At 42.1% G+C, this 21,889-nt stretch overlaps 1 protein-coding gene across 1 annotated transcript in view; it reads left to right on the top strand.

The window, feature by feature from the left end:
• Positions 1-21,245, top strand: part of LOC132401764 (tissue factor-like) — a 30,579-nt gene extending 9,334 nt beyond the window's left edge. The window contains exons 3-6 of the mRNA XM_059983941.1: positions 13,508-13,698; positions 15,493-15,674; positions 18,118-18,271; positions 20,581-21,245. Coding sequence (XP_059839924.1) covers positions 13,508-13,698; positions 15,493-15,674; positions 18,118-18,271; positions 20,581-20,717 — 664 coding nt within the window. The 3' untranslated portion in view covers positions 20,718-21,245. The remainder of the gene's footprint in view (positions 1-13,507; positions 13,699-15,492; positions 15,675-18,117; positions 18,272-20,580) is intronic.
• The last annotated feature ends 644 nt before the right edge of the window (positions 21,246-21,889 follow it).

Genomic DNA, 21,889 nt, shown 5'->3' with positions numbered 1-21,889 from the left:
AAATTGTTCAATAGTGCAGATGCATACAGATAATATTACTTGTAGAGTGTATCCATTATATAAGAAACATGGTAATAAACCCAAAAATGAATTCAAAAGAAGCTTTAAGATGCAAGCTAGTTAAGTATTATCTGGCTTCAATATTTAAGGAGATCAAGAATGCACTCACTTTGGAAATGCCTTTGGATTAAGCATAAATTACTGCACTTCTTAGTTAGTGGTTTCTGAAGTAGCAGATGAGGCCATTGTAAAAATGGATGCTGCTGTGGTTGGAGCAGAGGTGCCTGATAGGACAGATGGATGGGTGTTCTGTGAGTTGGTGTGCTTTTCTGCTATTTACACAGGGTTTCTGTATGCTGGCAAAGCTGTCAATACCATCCCAAACACCTGTACCCCACTTTGAGTAGTTATAGAGCAAGGGTTCCCAGTAGTTGGTGGAGAAGATTCATTTCTTCAAGGAAATTTTGAGCACATCCTTTAACTGTTTCCTCTATCTGGATGATAATGACTTCCCATGTAAACGGAACTAGCTTAGGTAGTCGGACATCTTGGTTGGCATCTCCATGCTGCTTAATGCCAAGGCTCTATGATGATGTCATCACTCTTTGTGAGCAGTTTTTCACTGATTCTCTTGTATCTCTTTGTCCTGCTGTGAATGCCCGCAAAAAAATCAATCTCAGGGTAGTATATGGTGACATATACGTGCTTTGAACATTGAACTTTGAAGTGTTCATTTTGGTAGTCTGATGTGGTTTGTACATTCTAACTGTTCTCAACTGTGCGGCAACTCAAAGAAAATTCAGGAAGCAACCCCAGCCACTAAACGTGGCCTTTTCCAAACTCATTAAAGCCATTGATCTCACCAGTAGGAGGGACTGTGGGGGTGCCTTTTTCAAATTTGGCCACACACAGAAACTCTGCTCCATCTTACCTTTGCTTCGTGGCAGCGTGACCCCATGCCACAGGTCTACAGAACCTAGCTCAAGGAAGACTGGCTTCAAACAATGCGTCAGTGTCCCAAAACTTTTCTCAGCCTTTCTTGGTGTAATGTAACACCAAACCTCCTGCAGGAGTGGAATTTATCTACAAAATAAATGGGAAACTACTCAGTCTGCAGTCACTACACGTCAAAACCAAGGTCACCTGAACCTCAAGGAATAATTACAAATGGACAAATAGTCTTGTGCAAACAATACATTGAAATTAGTAGCTGGATCAGACAATGATGAAGTGGGTGCTGAGTTTACACAACAACACTTGTAAGATTACTATTACACTTTCATCGGTGGGTGGAGTCTTCCTCTTTGAACACTAATGCTACACCCACCTGTCTGTTTGATCAGACGCCACCCCCAAAAGACAAACTGTGCAAATACAAAAGAGAAATAGTAACATTAGATAAATAAGAAATAAATATCCAGCATGAGATGAAGAATCCTCGAAAGTGAGTCCACGGATTGTGGGAACAGTTCACAAGTGGGGCAAGTGAAGTTATCCCCTGTGGTTCAAGAGCCTGGTGGTTGAGGGGTAGTAACTGTTCCTGAACCTGGTGGTGTGAGTCCTGAGGCTCCTGTGTCACCTTCCTGAAGGCAGCAAAGAGAAGAACAGTAACAGCCAAAGTCAACGAGAACGTATATTTAGACCAGCACCTTTCGACCAATGTCTGAATTGGCACTTTCTCTGATGACTGTCCAGACTAATCCCATAATCCCATGACGTCTCTCTCCCCCTTCCCTGCCTATTCATTTGTCTGTCTAAGTGCTTCTTAAACTTTGCTGTCATGTTGGCTTCTTTTACCTCCCTGGTAGTACATTATAGACACCAACTGCTCTGTGTTTGGAAAAAAACGCTTGCCTTGGGTAAGATGGGTGCCATGTCAGCAAAGTGCTTATCATAATGCCAAACAGCACCAGCAATCAGCGATCAGGGTTCAATTCCCTTTGCGTTTGAAAGGAGCTTGTATGTTCTCCCCGTGATTGTGGATATTTCCTCCAGGTGCTCCAGTTTCCTCCTATGTTCCAAAAGACATACAGGTTAGGGAGAGTACGTTGTGGGCATGCGACGTTGGCACTGGAAGTGTGGTGACATTTGTGGGCTGCTCCCAGCACATATTCAGACGCTATTGTCTGGTATTGCAAAATGACACATTTTGCTGTTTTGAAGTGCATGTAACAAATAAAATGAATCTTTTTCTCTTCATCCCTTCTTTAAGCTTCTCGCTCACATTTTAAATTTCCTCCCCCTCTCATTAAACCTCTTCTTTTCCCCCCAAGTAATCCTTCCTCGCTGTCTAAGCTGCAGCTCCACCCAATGGCCCCCACCATCCCCCAAACTCTGTTTCCCCGTCTTCCTTCATGATCAGCTTTCCAACTAAAACGCTGGGACCAAGAGCCAAAGCCCAGAGTGTAATGTGGCAATACCAGTGAGCAAAGGGGCAGAGATTAAATGAGGAGTGGTTTCAAAGCATTTTCAACAGATTGCAGTTTATTTAGGAATTTTCCCATTTAGGAAAACTCCCTTCCAAGTGTGTTTTCAATCCTTGCAGCAGGAAATTTGATACTAAAATGTTAACAGTCTTCACAAGAGTAGCACTTTTGAAAGTCTGAATGTGCTTTTGTTGCGTTTGATAATTTATGCAACCATTGAATTTATTTTGCAGAGGTTAATGTCTATGAAATGACTCAGACTGGAGTTTAATTGCTTTACACGAACTTTGTCATATGCTTTATTGCATCAAGTAAAACTGTTGAGTCAATAAATTGTTTAGTGCTGGAATCGTGACACTAATGGCTTTGAGCAGAATAATAATTTTGTAGAGTGATGCTTTTTGCAGCTTGTAACCCAGTTACTGTAAACACTTTAAATCACTTTTTATAATGCTGTTTACATTGCAAATGCATGCTGGTACTTGTTTATTTAAGTATATTTTATTCCATATCCATAATATTCATGCTGTAACCTCTAACTTTACTCTTCATATAATTCTTTATTCTGCTGCTTGCTGCACCCTGACCAACACATCACAGCAAATCCGTAATGCATGCAAAGGTATATAGTGAATAAAGTTGATCCTTAATCCTTGTAGCGTTTATGTAGATGTACGAGACCGGCCCTTTTCCATCATAAAGTGTTTTCTGGAGCTGATGGGTAAATGTGAAAAGGATTCCCGGGAGTCCCACTTTATTGAGGAGGTCCTGAGCCCACATTTATATCCTTTCTCTACCTGAGAGTGTTCCTGTGATTGTGCTGGAAATAAAGAGTAGATTATTGGAGTATAATGTCAAGCTGGATGGTATGGCTTGTCCATTGTGATTTTTCTCAACTGTCTGGCAACTAGAAGAAAATACTTGGAGCAGTATCTCTCCTTGCATTTGGGATTGGAACTGGTGAATAATTGGCAAATGCAGTACTGTGCAAAAGTCTTAGGCACATGTGTGTATATAGCTGGGCTGTCTCGGACTTTTGTACTGTACTGTATCAGTCGATGTGAGGTGGGGAGCAAGTGTGTTAACCTGATGGGAGCAAAGGCGGAGCATCACGGGAAGGGTGTGGTACAGGTAACAGAGACAGGGCCAGACATGAGGTGGCAGAAACCTAGCCCTGAGGCACCAGGCTAAGTCATCTGATTCCAAACAATTGGTTCCTTGCTCATTACAGAATGTCTCTCTGGTACTTCCCACTGCCTCCCCTCTCCCTTCCCATTTTGCCAACCATGATTCCCTTCTCCCTGCCCCGTTCCCACTGTCAGTCTACAATAGAGACCCATATCAGAATCAGGTTTACCATCACTTACATATGTCATAATTTTTTTGTAGCAGCTGTATGGTGCGATACATATAATTACTACAGTGTTGTGCAAAAGTCCTTGCTATGTACGTATATGTGCCTAAGGCTCTTGCACAGTACCGTGCACTGAGATTGTGAGTTGTCCTGCACACTGTTCGTACAGACCAAACCTTTACACAGTGCATTGAGGCAGAAGGCGATAAGACTGAACTCGTGCAGAATGAAGTGTCAAAGCTCCAGAGGAAGTGCAGCACAGGTAGACAATAAGGTGAAAGGTCTCAATGAGGCAGATTGTATGGGAGATAGTTCATAAGAACTTGTGAAACTAGGAGCAGACCACTCAGCCCCTCAGACTTCTCCTGCCGTTCAATACGAACTCCACAATTCAACTTCTCATTTGCGCCAGTCCTCAATTCTCTGACTTCTTAAAAACTTCTTTAATCACCCACAGTGAGCTGGCCATTAAGAAACAAGTTTCAATAAGTGATTACTTCACAAACAGGTGTTTTTAGTAGAGCCCCTGTTGTTATTAAACGAACCGGAACAGAAACTAGATCAGTTGAATAGGGGCTAATAGAAACAAACCTTCAGGAATGAAAAGGTCTGAATAGCTCAATACAGAGCAGATGTTTCCATGGGCAGCACAGTGTTACTGTGGACAATCAGCAACATTCATGAGATCCTGAAAAAAGAGTTCAGATAGTTTTCAAGCAATTGTTGATTGAAATTAACTGCTGATGTTAGATTGACGCAGTAGTCCTTTTCAATAAAGAGCACGAGTGTGATATCTCCGAATAATGAACTCGGCAGAGACCGCACATCAAAAAGCACTAAGATCATGGCAACGATCTCTGGCCATCCCAGCAAGGACAGTGTCCCAGCTGGTGAGCCAAGGTAGACCACCACTCACCGGACAGACCTGTGGGGCAGGCCAAACGTTTTCCGACTGGAACCAAAACAAACGACAGTGCAGGTTGTCCAATGCATACAGTGACAGGCACAGGTGAAGCCAACGGGCAAGGACATGGCATTTAGAATGTGTGGTGGAGAAACGTAAGGTTTTAAAACCAATTTCTCTGAGTGACCCAAACGGATACACTTCCAGAGAAATCGGCGGTAGCAGAACACTGCATTTAAAATGGCCATAGGATTGACTTCGGCACAAGTCTACTGTGCCGCGCCAATGGCCTTTGGTGAAGGAAGCCATCAAAATAAAACTAGAGAAAAAGCCTTTTAACAAAGATGAAGGTCTTGCTCTAAGTAAGAACAGGAATTCCACTGTAAACAAGATGGACAGTGGACACCTGATTGGATGAGAACTAACCAATCGGGGGACAGATAATGGAGGTATATATACCACTGGACTAGACACCACCTAGGCATCATCCCTGATAAATATGGCAGAGTTTGTCATCAAAATGATAGTTAAAATTGATACCTGTACTCAGCTGGAAGCTCAAGAAGAGTTTATTTGTTATATATATGCTGGGAAAATACTAGATCCTTTTACAATGTACACCTGCTCATTAATGCAAATATCTAATCAGCCAATCACATGGCAGCATCTCAGTGCATAAAAGCATGCAGGTATGGTCAAGATGTTCAGTTGTTCAGACCAAACATCAGACTGGGGAAGAAATGTGGCTTTGACTGTGCAGTGATTGTTGGTGCCAGACAGGGTGGTTTGATTATCTCCGAAACTGCTGAGCTCTTTGGATTTTCATACACAATAGTGTCTGGGGCTACGAAAAGCACAAAAAAAACCCCCAGAGAGCAGCAGTTTTATGGGTGAAAGTGCCTTGTTAATGAGAGGTCAAAGGAGAATGGCCAGACAGGTTCAAGCTGACAGGAGAGTGACAGTAACTCAAGTAATCAAGCGTTCCAACAGTGGTGTGCGGAAGAGCATCTCTGAATGCTCAACACATCAATACCTGAAGTGGATGGGCTTCAGCACGTAGGACGCTTCATTAGGTAGAGAAGGTTCCTAGTAGAGAGTTCACCAACTGTGTGTCCATGCGTTGGTTAATTTAATTAAAACTGCTCCCATTTTTTACAGAAGATTTTTGAGTTGGAAGATTTCTGAGCTTAGCAGGACCTTGAGAAATTCCTATTTTAGTGACCAGTTATCTGTAGAAATTTGTGTAACGGCATACCACAGTAACTCTGTGGAGAAAGCAGATAAGTAAGTTCTGTCCTTGGGTTAGTTACGTCTGTGATTGAATCAACTCTTTTGTGGAATCTTCAACTCACAGCTAATTTTAAAAGTAACTTCATAAAAAGTTCTCTGTTTCCTTATGGCATGATGGGATGGAAATATTGGTAACTGTTTAGTGGAGATCAGTTCATCATTATTGATTACAATAAAACTATAACACATAGGGCATTCAGCTCATCAAGTGTGCTCCACTGTTCGACCACAACTGATTTGTTGTCCATCTCAACCCACTTCTCCTGCCTTCTCCCCATAACCTTTAATGCCCTCACTAATCGGGAACCTTTCAAACTCCACTTTAAATAAACCCAATGACTTGGCTTCTACAGAATTCCACAGATTCACAAATCTAGCCAAATAAATTTCTCCCCATCTCTGTAAATGGATGTCTCTTTATTCTGAGTCTGTGCCCTCTGGCCCTAGACTCTCCCGCTATTAGAAACATCCTCTCTGTTTCCACTCTATATAAGCTTTTCAATATTTGGTAGGTTTCAATGAGATTTCAACCCCCTCCCCGCCCCATTCTTCTAAAGTCCAGTGGGTATTAGCCCAGAACCATCAAACACTCCTTGTATGCTGAACCTTACATTCCCAGGATCATTGTTGTAAACCCCCTGTGGACTCTTGTCTTTGCCAGCACATCTTGCTTAGACTGGGGTGGAGGGGAGGTGTCCAAAACGGTTCACATTACTCCAAATGTGTACCAGGAATTAAATGCGTTTCTCATTGTAAGTGTACCTACAAAAACATCGTCCATGACTTAGTTACTTCCTGGCTTGACTACTCCAATGATTGACCAGTTTCCCTTTTCAGAAACATCTCCACATCTGCTCTGCCTGTGCAAATCCTATTCACTTTTGACTTCCCTCTACTCTCTTAAAAGGAAGTTTCTCAAAGCAACTCCTTGAACTTCTGAAGGCATGAGCTTCACTTCAGAACTGTCAAACTTCACCGACAGAGCCCCTAGGGATGAGAAAACTTTCGATAATAAATGTCATTTTTCATTAATTGCTTTTAAAGAGATTAGGAGAGATAATATTGATGTGTATTTCCTTCTCACGGCCTTGCAGTCAATAAGTAATTGCCTGTCATTGCAATCAGCTGAAGAAACACATCTAAGAAGCACCTTAAGACCATAAGACATAGGAGCAGAATTAGGCCATTAGAAGTTACTTCACTTGAAACTTGCCCTCTTCCAGAGCATTAGAAAATCTAGCCAGCTCTCCAAGACAACCCACACAAAATGTTGGAGGAACTCAGCAGGTCAGGCAGCATCCATGGAAAAGTGCAGGAAACCTCGCTTATTGATCGTATATATTATGAAATTTACTATGACGCCTCTATTCACAAGACAGTGTGATAGTGTTCCTCCTGTTAACTTTACGCAATGATTTTTCAAAAAATTTTTAATAATCACACACCAGAAGTCATAGTTGATTTTCATTATGATACAGAAGCAGCAAGAGTTTGCATCTCCTCCATTTCTCAGACAGCCGCGCTCTCCCAATCTTCCCACCATCTTAACAGAGATCAGAGATCCTCTTGTTACCTCCAAACTTGCAGAATAAAATTACCTGAATGATACCACAAAAATGAAGAATTAGCTGTCAGTAAGAACTAGGTCTTTCTTTGCCTACAGTATTTCCTCTTTTAGGGAAGTGCAAAATGGATCTTTCTCTACCTTAGTGAATCAGCCAGCTTAACTAGAGACCCCAGCCACCCCAGACATACTCTCTTCTCCCCCTCCTATCGGTAAGATGGCACTAAGATAGGTGGCTTTATGGATAATGAAGTAGGTTTTCAAAGCTTGCAGAGAGATTTAGGCCAGTTAGAAGAGTGGGCTGAAAGATGGCAGATGGAGTTTAATGCTGATAAGTGTGAGGTGCTACATTTTGGTAGGACTAATCAAAATAGGACATACATGGTAAATGGTAGGGCATTGAGGAATGCAGTAGAACAGAGTGATCTAGGAATAATGGTGCATAGTTCCCTGAAGGTGGAATCTCATGTGGATAGGGTGGTGAAGAAAGCTTTTGGTATGCTGGCCTTTATAAATCAGAGCATTGAGTATAGGAGTTGGGATGTAATGTTAAAATTGTACAAGGCATTGGTGAGGCCAAACTTGGAATATTGTGTACAGTTCTGGTCACCGAATTATAGGAAAGATGTCAACAAAATAGAGAGAGTACAGAGGAGATTTACTAGAATGTTAACCTGGGTTTCAGCACCTAAGTTACAGAGAAAGGTTGAACAAGTTAGGTCTTTATTCTTTGGAGTGTAGAAGGTTGAGGGGGGACTTGATAGAGGTATTTAAACTTTTGAGGGGGATAGATAGGGTTGACATAGATAGGCTTTTTCCATTGAGAGTAGGGGAGATTTAAACAAGAGGACATGAGTTGAGAGTTAGGGGGCAAAAGTTTAGGGGGAACTTCTTTACTCAGAGAGTGGTAGCAGTGTGGAATTAGCTTCCTGTAGAAGTGGGAGAGGCAGGTTCAATTTTGTCATTTAAAAAAAAATTGGATAGGTATATGGACAGGAAAGGAATGGAGGGTTATGGGCTAGGTGGGACTAGATGAGAGTAAGTGTTCGGCACAGACTAGAAGGGCCGAGATGGCCTGTTTCTGTGCTATAATTGTTATATGGTTAAGAAGATACAAGAGCCTGAAATGGAACACTTGTACAATAAAGTGGACTCTGGACCTCACTGTTTGCCTCGTTGTGATCTTACATTCTATCAATTACCTGCGCTGCACTTCCTCTGGAACTTTCACTCTTTATTCTGCATCGTTAGAGTTTTACGTCGTTCTACCTCAATGCACACTGTAATGATCTAATCTATATGAACAATATGCAAGACAAACCAAGCATTTCTTGGTAAATATGGCAATAATAAAGCAAATCCAAAAAAAATGATGCACACCAAAAGTGAACTAGTGAAACAGCGATGTGAATCTGGAAGTATGATAGAGAGTAAAGCACAGAATTATTTAAGGGGAGGCCAGATAAGCTTAAGCTGGGGGTGGGGGGGAGAGTAGAGGGATACAATGCTAGATCAAAATCAATAAGAGAAGATTCGTATGATCATAAGACGTAGGCCATTCATCCTGTCAAGTCTGCTTCACCATTCTCAGCAACACACACAAAATGCTAAAGGAACTCAGCAGGCCAGAGAGCATCTATGGAAACGAGTAAACAGTTAACGTTTTGGGCTGAGACCCTTCATCAGGACTGGGAAGTAATAGGAGAAGTCAGGGCAAGAAGGTAGGAGGAGGGGAGGAATAACTACAAAGTGTGGGTGATAGGTGAAGCTGGGAGAGGGGGAGGGGCAAAGGAAAGAGCTGGGAAGTTTATTAGTGAAAGAGAGAAAGGGCTGGAGAAGGCGGAACCTGATGGGTGAGGACAGAAGACTGTGGAAGGAAAGGGGAAGGAGCTCCAGAGAGAAGTGATGGGTAGGTAAGGAGATGAGGTGAGAGAGGGAATGGGGAATGTTTTCACCATTCAGTCATGACTGATTTAATTTACCTCTCAATGTCATTTTCCTGCCTTATCCCAATAACCTTTGACACCCTTACTAATCAAGAACTTAGCAACATCCACTTTAAATGCAACCAACGACTTGGCCTCCACAGCCATCTGAGGCAATAAATTCTACAGATTCACCAAGCTCTGGAGTCCTCATCTTGTTTCTAGAGGGATGTCCTTCTATTCTGAGGCTGTGCCCTCTGGTCCTGGACTCCCCTACTATTGGAAACATCCTTTTCATGTCCACTCTATCTAGGCCTTTCAATATTTCATAGGTGTCAATGAGAGTTCCCCCTCCCCAATCCTTCTAAACTCCAATGAAAACCAGCCCAGAACCACTGAATGCTCCTCATAGGTTATGTTTGACCTAAATATTATTTATAGCTCTACTGCAACATTATGAAAGAGTAAATGAAGAAAAACCTGCAGCTACCGGAAATCTGAAAACTGAAGAGCTGACTCTGTGGGTCAGAAAGAGAAATAAGACTTCGGGCTTGGGACCCTTCAAGAACTAACTTGTGTTGCTTGCAAAAGAGGAAAAGAGCTGTTATTCTGTGCTTTTTGCTAGTTGTTAGTCAGAGTAGCAGAGAAGACAGGACAGGGTGGTGGTGGAATAAGGGGAATGTTTGTGTACTGCCACTCTCGTGGCAAGTGAAGGGTGGCTAAAATTGTCCCTGTGATGTGCTACATAGTCTGACACGCTCTCCCACTGACCACTGTCTGTTACTTCCTGATCTTTCCAATGAGGCCCAAAACTGGGCGTGATGCAAACCGCAGTCTCTGCAATGAATGCTTTTACTTTGGATAACACATGCTTTTTGCCTGCCACCCACTTTTCACTTTTCTCTGTACAATCTAACTGCTGCGCGGGTCTCAGTAAGCCAGAATCTGCAGAACTACGCAGAGTATACGTTGCACAGATTCTCTATGCAGACTGTACAAATTACACAGGCTATATGACATCACACGAACTATACAACATTAGCATCACATTACACTGACAAATCTCGCTAAGCTGATCTACACTCTGTTGCCACTTTATTAGGTACCTCCCGTGCTTAATAAAGTGGCCACGGAGTGTATGTTCATTGTCTTCTGCTGCTGTAGCCCATCCACTTCAAGGTTTGATATGTAGCTGCTCTACTGCACATCACTGTTGAAACATGGTTATTTGAGTTACTGTCGCCTTGAACCAGTCTGGCCATTCTCCTCTGACCTCTCTCATCAACAAGGCATTTTCACACATATATAATTCCCACTCACTGGATGCCTTTGATATATATTTTTTGCACCATTCCCTGTAAACTCTAGGGCGATGGTTGTACATGAATATCCCAGTAGATCGGCCATTTCTCAGATACTCAAACCACCAACAACCATTCCACGGTCAAAATCACTAAGTTCATACTGTAGCGGTGTGCTACATGCAGCGCTAAAATTACGACACGGAGTCGGTAACTGCAGTCGAAGGAAAAACTTTATTCGAAATCTTCAGCCTCACTTTAAGCCTCCCTCAACCTGCCCCCCATGGCGCAGAGGCTCCAAAGCTCTGTGCTCGCAAACCCCCGTAGGCTATCTAATTGTGAGCCGGTTCGGATGTGCCAGGAAATGGGTCGCCACAATACTTCTTCCCCAGTCTGATGTTTGGTCTGAACAACAGCTGAACCTCTTGACCATGTCTGCATGCTTTTATGCACTGAGTTGCTGCCACATGTTTGGCTGAATTGATACTTGTATTAACAAGCAGGTGTACAGGTGTACCTAATAAAGTGGCCACTGAATGTAGTTGCCTCATCATTTCACACTTGCAGGAAAAAAATCCCTCTATTCCAGCCATCATCCATCCTAGTCTTCTCCGTACCTAAGTTATCTCTCGTTTTCAGTTTTGATGAAGAATTTTGAAGGATAGAGGCAGGAAAGTTGATTCCACTGGTAGGTGAGACAAGAACTAGGAGTCGTAGCCTCAAGTTTTAGGGGAGTAGATTTAGGATGATGAGGAGGAACTGCTTTTCCCAACGAGTGGAGAATCAGTGGAATTCTCTGCCCAATGAAGCAGTGGAGGCTACCTCAGTAAATATATTTAAGACAAGGCTAGATAGAGTTTTTCACAGTAGAGGAATTAAGGGTTATGGGGAAGAGGCAGGTAGGTGGAGATGAGTCCATGGCCAGATCAGCCTTGATCTTATTGAATGACAGGGTAGGCTCGATGGGCCGGATGGCCTACTCTTGCTCCTATTCCTATATTCTTATGTTTGTTGTTCATCAATCCTGTTTACAGTTACGATTCTATAGATTTGCTGAGTAAGCCCACAGGAAAAAAATTCACAGGGTTGTATATGGTGACATGTATGAATCTGATAATAAATCTTACTTTGAGCTTTGGTATTAACCCGCCCGCTCCGGAGCAGCACAGTTAGCAGAGCTGCCTCACAGCGCCAGAGACCCAGGTCCAGCCTGACCTTGGGATTCGTGTCCATATGGAGTTTGACATTTCCCCCATCAGTTACTGCACGTGCTGTCTCTGCTCGCTCCAGCTTCCTCCCACGTCCCGACAACGTCTGAGTAGGTAGTCCCATTCACTTCGATAAATCGTCCCGTGTATGTGGGTGAGAGCTTTGCATCTGTCCAACAATCTCTATGACCCTCCCCCCACCATCAGACTGGAGGCACCATTGGATTAGAAGAAGGACAGTTGGGATGGGGAACGGTTTCTTCCCCCAGGCTGTAAGACCACTGAGCATTCTGCCACCACCCAAGACCTGCCACGTACGAAGTGGCAGTAGCATTACACTATTTGCTTTATAACTTGTGTGTAAATGCACCTTATTATTTGTTAATTTATTTGTGGTAATGTTGCTTTGTATTGTGTGTGAGCTATTCATTCTGCGTCGTGCACCTGGTCTGGAGGTACATTGTTTCGTTTGGCTGTATACATATACGTGGCTGAAATGGCAATAAACTTCAACTTGGGAGTTTGATGAGAGCGTGATGACAATAAAAACTGGGAGTAACATAAGATCATTATAAATGGGTGTTTGATAGTCAACAGGAATATGTGGTCGGAAGGCCCTAATTCTGCACTGTATTTCTCTGGCCATGAGTTTCGCCGTTGAGAGATGGGTGTGAGAGCAAGAAGTATACAAGTACACCTTCTGCAGCTTGTACTCGGGAGAGAGTGACAGAAGAAATGTCGGGTGTGTGGAAGAGGATTAGGTAGGAAGATTAGAACTGGGCTGAAAGATGGAGGTTAACACAAGATGTAGGACCAAGCAGAGCAGGTCTTGCACAGTGAACGGTAGGGCACCAAGGTGTGCGGTAGAACAAAGGGAAGGCAGGTAAATAATTTATTGAAAGTGGTGTGACGGTTTGATAGGGTCGTAAAGAAAGCCCTTCATAAATCAGTGTATTGAGTACAAGATGTTATGTTGAAGTTGTATAAAACATTGGCGAGACCTAATTTGGAGTTTTGTGTGCAGTTTTGGAAAGATGTAAATAAGGCTGAAAGGTGGGACTACAACTAGAGGTCATAGGTTAAGGGTGAAATATCAAGAGTTTAAGGGGAACATGAGGTGAAACTTCTTCACTCATGAGAGTATGGAACAAGCTGCCAGTGCATAGTGCTGTACGTGAGCTTGATTTCAATGCTCAGTAGAGATTTGGATAGGTACATGAATTTAGCGGTATGGAGGGCTATGGTCCAGGTGCAGGTCAAAGGAAGAAGGCAATTTAAATGGCTCGGCACAGTTTAGATGGGACGAAGCGCCAGTTTCTGTGCTGTACTTTTCTAAGACTATAGATTCATCTTCGGTATCCAATAGCAGAAATCCTCAGATTCCAGAGACTGGTTTCTGTAGACTGTACGCTCTGTTGATCTTTTCTTAAATGAGGGAGATGCGTACTTTGAACAATAAACTGATATTAAATTTTGATTGAGGTGGGAACCAATGCTTACCTTCACTTTAATATTGAATTAATCCTTTTTCCCAGCACGAATTCTGACTGGAAGAAAAAGCCTGAATGTACCATGGTTACAGCCACGAGCTGTGATCTAACCAGCCTGATGCAGGACGTAAATGCCAGCTATTCTGCAGAGGTGCAATCCTACAATACCGACAACACAGGGGGAATAGAAGAACCTCCTTTTGCCAGATCTCCCAAAATCCAGCTTTTGAAGGATAGTAAGTCTTGCTAACATTCTTGAAACATATCCATTCTTGAATGCTTTCAACAATAACTACCATCACCTACATTCACTGTGAAAACAGTATGAGGGGGAATTCCTTTAGCCAGGTGACTGTGGAATTCACCTCTGCAGATGGCAGTGGAGTCCGAGTCATTGGTTAGACAGTATTTAAAGCAGAGGTTGATAGGTTCTTGGTCAGTAGTGTTATCAGAGGTTATGGGGAGAAGGCAGGGAAATGGGGTTCAGAGGGATAATGGTGGAATGGGAGTACTGACAATGGGCCAAATGGACTAATTCTGCTTCTATGCCTTATTGTCTTATTTCGGTTCTCAGATGCTTTCGGCAATAGCTGTCATCACTTGTATTCACTGTGAAAGCTGTATTATGAGGAAATACATTTGAGCAGACTACAGTAGGTGACCAATTTGAAGCAAAATTGTCCACTTTGAAGCTAAGGCTGAAACAGATGCCAGAACAGGCTTGAGGGCTGAATGCCCAATCATTCTATTACATAAGATCCCACAGAAGGCAGTGATAAAAATATTAACAGCTTTCAACTTTACACAATACAGAACAGAAGTGAGGAATTGCATCCAATCCAATAACGACAGGGTAGCATAGCAGTTGATGCGATGCTATTACAGCTCAGAGCATCAGAGCGCAGGGTCAAACTTCAATGTTGTGTGTGAGACATCTCTCTATGCTTCCCATGAAATGTGTGGGCTTCCTCCAGGTGCTCCGGTTTCCCCCCACACTCCAAAGACGTACCAGTTGGTAGATTAATTGGTCATTGTAAGTGGCCCGGTGATTAGCCTATGGTTAAATCGGAGGTTGCTGGTTCTCAGAGGGCTAGAAAGGCTCTTCTGCACAATATCTCAATAAATAACAATAATAGAATTGCATGAATTATGAACTCTGGAATTTGTCATTCAGGTTTTTAGCGCACGGCTTTGAAGCCATAAATTGGAGGTGTAAGTACATACAACTGAGTCACAGGTGACAGATGGCCCGGGTTTCAGACATTTTAAGAAAGAAAAGGAAAATAGAGTAAATTAGAAAATGGTCCTGATATCTGTATTGTATCTGTTACATTAAATGTATAATATTGTCCAAATATGATATAATATTTAATGTCATGAAATAAAACCAAGAATATTCTATTAGAAAGCTATTTAATAAGTTGGCTGTAGAGAGGTTGTTTCCTATGGTAGGGATTTCTTAGACCAGAGGGCACTGTCTCAGAATAGAGGGACACCCATTTAAAATGGAGCTGAGGCAGAATTTCTTTTGCCAGGGGGTGGTGAATCTGTGGAATTCATTGCCACAGGCATCTGTGGAACCTAAGTCATTGGGTATATTTAAAGCAGGGGTTGATATATTAATTTTTAGTCAGGGCATGAAGAGTTACAGAGAGAAGGCAGGAGATTGGGGCTGAGGGGGTAAATTAATCAGCCATGATGAAATGGCAGGACAGACTCAATGGGCCTAATGGCCTAATTCTGCTCCTATATCTTATGGTCAGATGGCAGAGCTTCAGAATAGAAGGATGTCCCTTTACGACGGAGGTGAGGAGGAATTTCTTTAGCCAGAGGGTGGTGAATCTATGGAATCCATTGCCACAGGCAGCTGTGGATAGCAGGTCACTGAGTATATTTAACGTGGAGATTGACGGTAAGAGCATCAGTTATGGGGAGAAAATAGGGGAATGGGGTTGTGGGATAATAAATTGGCCATGGGCTGGATGACCAAATTCTGTTCCTATGTCTTATGGTCTTTATTTTTATTCTAGCTCAGATTGGACAAGCCACGTTCAACATCACCAAAAAGAATGAAACTAAAATTCAGCTGACAATAACAGATCCAATAACCTACATCAAATTTCCAAATAACACTCGAAAAACACTCCGGGATATCTATGGATCTGAACTTGAATACAGAATGGTTTATTGGAAGGACGGTACAAGTGGCAAGGTGTGTGTTAAGTTTCTTTTAATTTTAAAATAAAATCTTCCAGGGCTACACTGAGAACAAAACAATATAAGTAGCTGAGAAAACACATCCGCTAGACATTCTTAGCAAGACAGGCAGAGAGAATAATATGATAATCAAATCAGGTCAGGACCAGCAAAAGTGGAAAATGAACCTGCTTTGTTGCAGAGATGGAAAGAACAAAGAGAATATCTACGATAGGATGGAAAACGAGGGAAAATGGATGGCCCAGACTAATGTCAGCTATGAACAGGTGTTGAAGGTTAGAAGAACTGGAATCTGCCTGTGGGATATGTAAATAAAGAAGGTAGTGTAGTGGTTAGCGTAACGCCTCTACAGCGTCGGTGAACTGGGTTCAATTCTCGCCACTGTCTGTAATAGGCTTGTACATTCTCCCTGTGACCATGTGGGTTTCTTCCGGGTGCTCTGGTTTCCGCCCACATCCCAAAGACATATGAGCTAATAGGTTAATTGGCCACATGGGCGTAATTGGGCAGCGCAATCTCATTGGCCCTGAAGGGCCTATTATCATACTGTATCTCTAAATAAAATAAAAACATCAAAGGTAGAAGGAATAGCAATGCTGAAAGAGAAGACAGAGCAGTTGCTAGGAATCTGAAGTAAAATGGAGCGTTGGAACAGAAGGGTAAACAGAGAATTGGAAAGGCTGGTTATTGGAATTTGTTCAGTTAATGCGAGGTCCACCAAGTCTGCCACTTGCCAAGGTGCAAGATGAGAAGAGTGTGTCTTTTTGACAGCTCTGTTCCATGAGCTGGCAAGTGAGGCTTTTCCTGAACTGAGGGTTGGAAGCAAAATGATCCTTCTGCATTTGTACCTTACGGTTACGGCTGAACATTCTCAGGTGAATGGAGGATCGATAGATTTGTTTCTGTGAAACAATAGGACTTACACAGGTGCTAAACACGTGCAGAATGGTTCCTGCCATTCATTGGAACAATGCAAAAGGCTATATAGCACTACAGTACAGAAACAGGCCTTTCAGCTCACTTAGTCCATGCCAAACTGTTATTCTGTCCATCCCATTGACCCGCTCCTGGATCATAGCCCTCCATAACCCTTCTACCCATTTGCTTATTCAATTTTCTCTTAAATGTTTTAATTTAATACGCACCTACCACTTCCTCTGGCAGCCCTTCTATCCTTGCACCACCCTCTGAGTGAAGAGGTTTTCTCCCAGGTTCCCCTTAAATATTTCACTTTTTACTTTCAGCCATGACCTAGTTTCACCCAAACTGAGGAGGGGAAACTCTGCTTGCATTTACTCTATCTGTACCCTTCGGAATTTTGTGAACCTCTATAAAATTTCCAACACTCCAGGGAATAAAGTCCAAGGCTATTCAGTTTTTCCCTGAAACTCACTTCCTCTAGTCCCAGCAGCGTCCTTGTCATTTTTTTTCAGTACTCGATACAGAACAGATTGGGAATGGTTGCTTGGAAAGTGAGTTTTGGTGGGGATGCAAGAGTGAATGTGGATTTGTGGAGGGAGCTATTCATTCAGAATGTTGAGGGGGAGGAGGAGGCAAAGTTATGTTTGGAGGTGGTATCTCAATGTAGTGGGGTGGAAGGTGAAGAGAAGTGGAATTCTATTCTTATTCTGGGTGGATGGAGATGGGACAATAATAGAAATTTGGGAAGTAGAATAGAATTAAAGTAGAACGGTTTAAAGCCCAGTGTACTAAGGTGTAGTGCAAACCCTACCTAATGAAGAAGGAAAACATCTTGAAAGCATCACTATGGAAAATGAACATCAAAACAGCTGCAAATGTTGGAAATCTGAAACAATAGAAAATGCTGGAAACACTCCACATGTCAAATTGCAACCAGGATAGAGAAACAGGACTACCATTTCAGGTCAAAGACCTTTCCTCAGGACTGGGTTGGAAGGTTCAGAAGCTTCATTGTTGCTGGGATGTTGGGAGAGGAGGGATGACTCTGATAAGGTAAAACCAAGGTGACCATGGAGATAAGCTACATCCAAGGTTATCTAGTCAATAGAAAGAGTTAGAGAGTGAGAACATAGACAAAAAAATGTGAACAAAGGAATGTAGGAAGTGGCAAATTATGGAGTAGGATGGCAGGCTGGTCCCATACACATTCTGAAGTAGATCGTGTTATCATCAGAACAAGTACAACTGTGCTGAAGAAGCTGTGAAAATGGCAAAGAGTCCTTACAAGAAAAGAGGTGTAGAGAAGATTGAATACCATGAAATTGCTTGGATGTTGGTCCCTAACGGAGATAACGGAGAGGGAGAAATCAGAGAGGACCACATGAAAGTGAAAGCAAAAGGTGAATTGTAGCCAAGACAATGAGGGGGCAGAAATACCATGACTACCATCAGAAACATATGGGGAAAAGGAAGGCAACTTTCTGTTCACATTAATGTTACATTTTTTCTCTTAACAGAAAAAGGAAACTGTAAAAGGTCAAGTGATAGTGATGGAAATTGAGCCAGCTTACAGTTACTGCTTCTCCATTCAGCCTCATATCAGATTACCATACAAGGAAGGCCAAAAAAGTCTTGACAAATGCATACACGCCAACAAAAGCTTCACTACAGGTATTTCCTTCTTTGAGATTTTGCATCCTAAACTAAATATGATATAGCACTTACAGTGGAAGTTTCCAGAAGTATTAAATGACTCTGAGCCTGTACTCATTGGAGTTCAGAAAAATGAGGGGAGATCTTATTGAAATCTATTGAATATTGAAAGGCCTAGATAGAGTGGACATGGAGAGGATGTTCCCTATAGTGGAGGAGCCTAGTGGAGGAATACAAGGATGTCCCTTTAGAACAGAGATGAGGCAGAATTATAGGCAGAGGGTGGTGTATGAGACCAATTAACCTACTACCCTTTGCACCAGGAATGTGGGAGAAAACTGGAGCCCACGCAGTCACAGAGAGAAGGGACCAGCTCCTTCCAGACAGCCAGGGAGCTGAACCTGGGTTGCTGGCACTGTAATAGCATTATGTTAACTGCCACACCACCCTGTGGCACTGATTTACTGAGGAGGTCTCTCAAAGATCCAGTGCAGGCATGATGGTTGTATTCTGCACAGTGCAGGTCTCCATGAACAGAGACACCCCTGAACAGCCCTATGGACTTTAAAGAGTCCAGGTCAGCAAAACCAGAACTTCTCTCGAGTGTTTTAAGATTTTCAAAGTTCAAACTAAATGTATAATAAAATATGTATATATTACCATATACTACCTTGAGATTCATTTTCCTGCAGGCATTTAAAGGAAAAAAGAATACAATGGAATTTTAATCAAAAACAATACATAAACAGACAAGGACTCACAACAACCAATATGCAAAAGAAGACAAACTATGCAAATATAAATAAAACTGAGAATGTGAGTTGTCACTCACCCGCAAGAATCAGTGCTGTGCATAATTTAGAAAAATAACATGCTTAAACAAATATAATCTTCTGCACAACAGATTATTTAGTTTAAATAAGGCCAGTTTCAGTGCCCAGTAATTTTCTCAGTTACCAAATGATCGAATGATTTGGAAAGAGGTGATTGGTGGCCCTTCAAGAAGGATCATTTCACAACACATTTAGATACCAACCAAACCATGTATTACTTCTCCAGAAAATATGTTGCTCTTAAAGAGCCAATCTTATATTACACCTTATTTGGAACATTGGCACCACTCATAAGACCAACTCTTCAGTGAATCTGTAAATTTATCCTTGAGTGGCCAGTGCAGTGCCATCTCTTTGAATTGCACCAGTACTTGAGGCACTTACAGTGGTAAAGAGTTCCATGATTGAAACCCAGTGATACTGAGCAAACAGTAATATTTCTCCTCAGGAAGATGTAGCGTGACTTGAAGGTTAACATGTAAATAGGAGCATTCTCATTAGGACCATAAGACAAAGGATAGAATTTGGTCATTCAGCCATTCTGTCATGGGTGATTTATTATTCCTACCAACCTCACTCTCCTGACTTCTTTCCCTGACCTTTGATGCCATTATTAGTCAAGAACATATCAATCTCTGCTATACCCAATGACATGGCCTCCACAACCATCTGTGACAATGGATTCCACAGATCCACCAACCTCTGGCTAAAGAAAGTTCTCTTCACCTCTTTTATAAAGGTGAGTCCCTTGATTATGAGGCAGTGCTCTCTGGTCCTAGACGCCCCCACTATAGGAAACATCCTCTCCACATTCACTCTATCCAGGCCTTTCAATATTCAATAGGTCTCAATGAGATCCCTCCTCATTTTTCAAACACCTGTGAGTACAATACAACCATAAAATGCCCCTCATATGTTAACCCTTTCATTCCTGGGATTATTCTTCCCAACCTCCTCTGGACCCTGTCCAATGCCAACACATCCTTTATTAAATAATGGGCCCAAACTGCTCACCGTTGCCTTATAAAATACAGGAGCAGAATTAGGCCATTTGGGCCATCAAGTCTGTTCTGACCTTATGACCTTGCTAATCTAGGACGCTGAGGGGTGATGCTGAAGAAGCCTAGTAAATAGTCAGTGCTTTTGTAGTAAGAGCAACAGGAACATGCTAACAAAGCAGAGCCATTGATCTAATGATCAATGGATGTATGCACGAAAGTGACTCCTGTGCACATTATTTAAATAATTAGCAGCTTTTCATTGGGTTAATTTTGCCACAGATAGCTAGAGTTCTGAACATACAGATGATTCATTAAAGTTAGTATTCCAGGCAATATCCTGTCACTGGAATCTGAGATGACAATCTCTGCTCATTTATGAAAGGATTAATTGTGTCTATCTCCCATATTTTGTTGCTGTTTGAATGCCAGAGTTCTGCGTATTTCTTTTTCTCACAATTATTTCATCCTTCTTTCCTGTTCTGTTCCCATCTAGAGTATGGCTTTGGTATGCTTGCCTTGATCGGACTCGGAGCACTGCTGCTTCTCAGCATAATTATTGTGATAACGGTGTACTTGTGCCGACGCAAGACTGTTACAAATGTACCTGAAACCGATCCCTTGAAAGCCTAGGCACAGCGTGGAAGAGTGTGTGTGTGTCCTTAACAGCTCTGTTCCATGAGCTGGTGGGTGAAGCTTCTCTTAAACTGAGGGTCAGAAGCAAAATGATTCTTCTGCAATTGTACCTTACGGTTACGACTGAACATTCACAGGTGAATGGAGGATCCATAGATTCGTTTCTGTGAAACAATAGGACTTACCCAGGTACTAAACACCTGCAGAATGGTTCCTCTCATTTTCTAAAGCACTACTTCGCAGACTGTCAATGATTGATGAGGCACTTTCATTTATATTTCTCTTTTGGTTTCTGGGTGATACTATGATGCTGTGAAATTATAGATGTTGTAAATGTATTTAATAACTAAATTGCAAATATTTTTCTTTCTACTGATGGGCACCTTAAGGAATCTTGTGTATATTGGGGTTTATTTATCTTGCATATCTTTCAAAGGGAAATATATATTTTGTATGAGTATTCTTAATTTTTTTAGTAAAAATAAACTGAGTACTTAATAAATGATGGTGATGGCAGCTTTGAAATGGTTGCAGCTCTTTTATTTCAAGTATGTTTGGAGTGTACAAATGCTTTGAATTTGGGAACTGCAGTATCACTATCTTAATATCACAGAGCTTCTGTGCATACAACTTTGTCATTTTTCTTTTGAAGTTTAAAGGTTATGGAGAGAAGGCAGGAGAACAGGGTTGTGGTAGAATGACAGAACAGATTCAATGGGCCGTATGGCCTAACTCTGCTCCTCTGTTTGATGGTCTAAATTTATTATTGAAATGCCGATTGCATGTATGTTACCTGAGATTCATTATCTTGCAGGCATTTGTGGTAGAACAAAAAAAAAACACAATAGGTGAAGAACTACACACAAACACAGACTTTGTAGAAAGGGCCAACTGTGCAAACATAAAAAAGAACACAAATAATTATGAGATGAGCCTCCGTCTGTCAGCATCGACCATGGATGTTGAGTCCTAGCTGTCTAGATATGCAAGCCTGGGCAGTATGGTATGAAGAGCGAGCTATTGCCCGTGTAGCAAGCTTTCCCTTGCCCACATCTGATGAACCGAAAGGAAGGGCAGAGACCAACACAGTTTAGCATCAGCCACATCGCAGGGGTTGCTACTCAGTGTGGAACTCAACATACGGCTGCCTTAGGAACTCCAGCTCCAGA

This window comes from Hypanus sabinus, chromosome 11, assembly GCF_030144855.1.
Source record: "Hypanus sabinus isolate sHypSab1 chromosome 11, sHypSab1.hap1, whole genome shotgun sequence".
NCBI lineage: Eukaryota > Metazoa > Chordata > Chondrichthyes > Myliobatiformes > Dasyatidae > Hypanus > Hypanus sabinus.
This window is presented reverse-complemented; position numbering and strand designations above follow the sequence as displayed.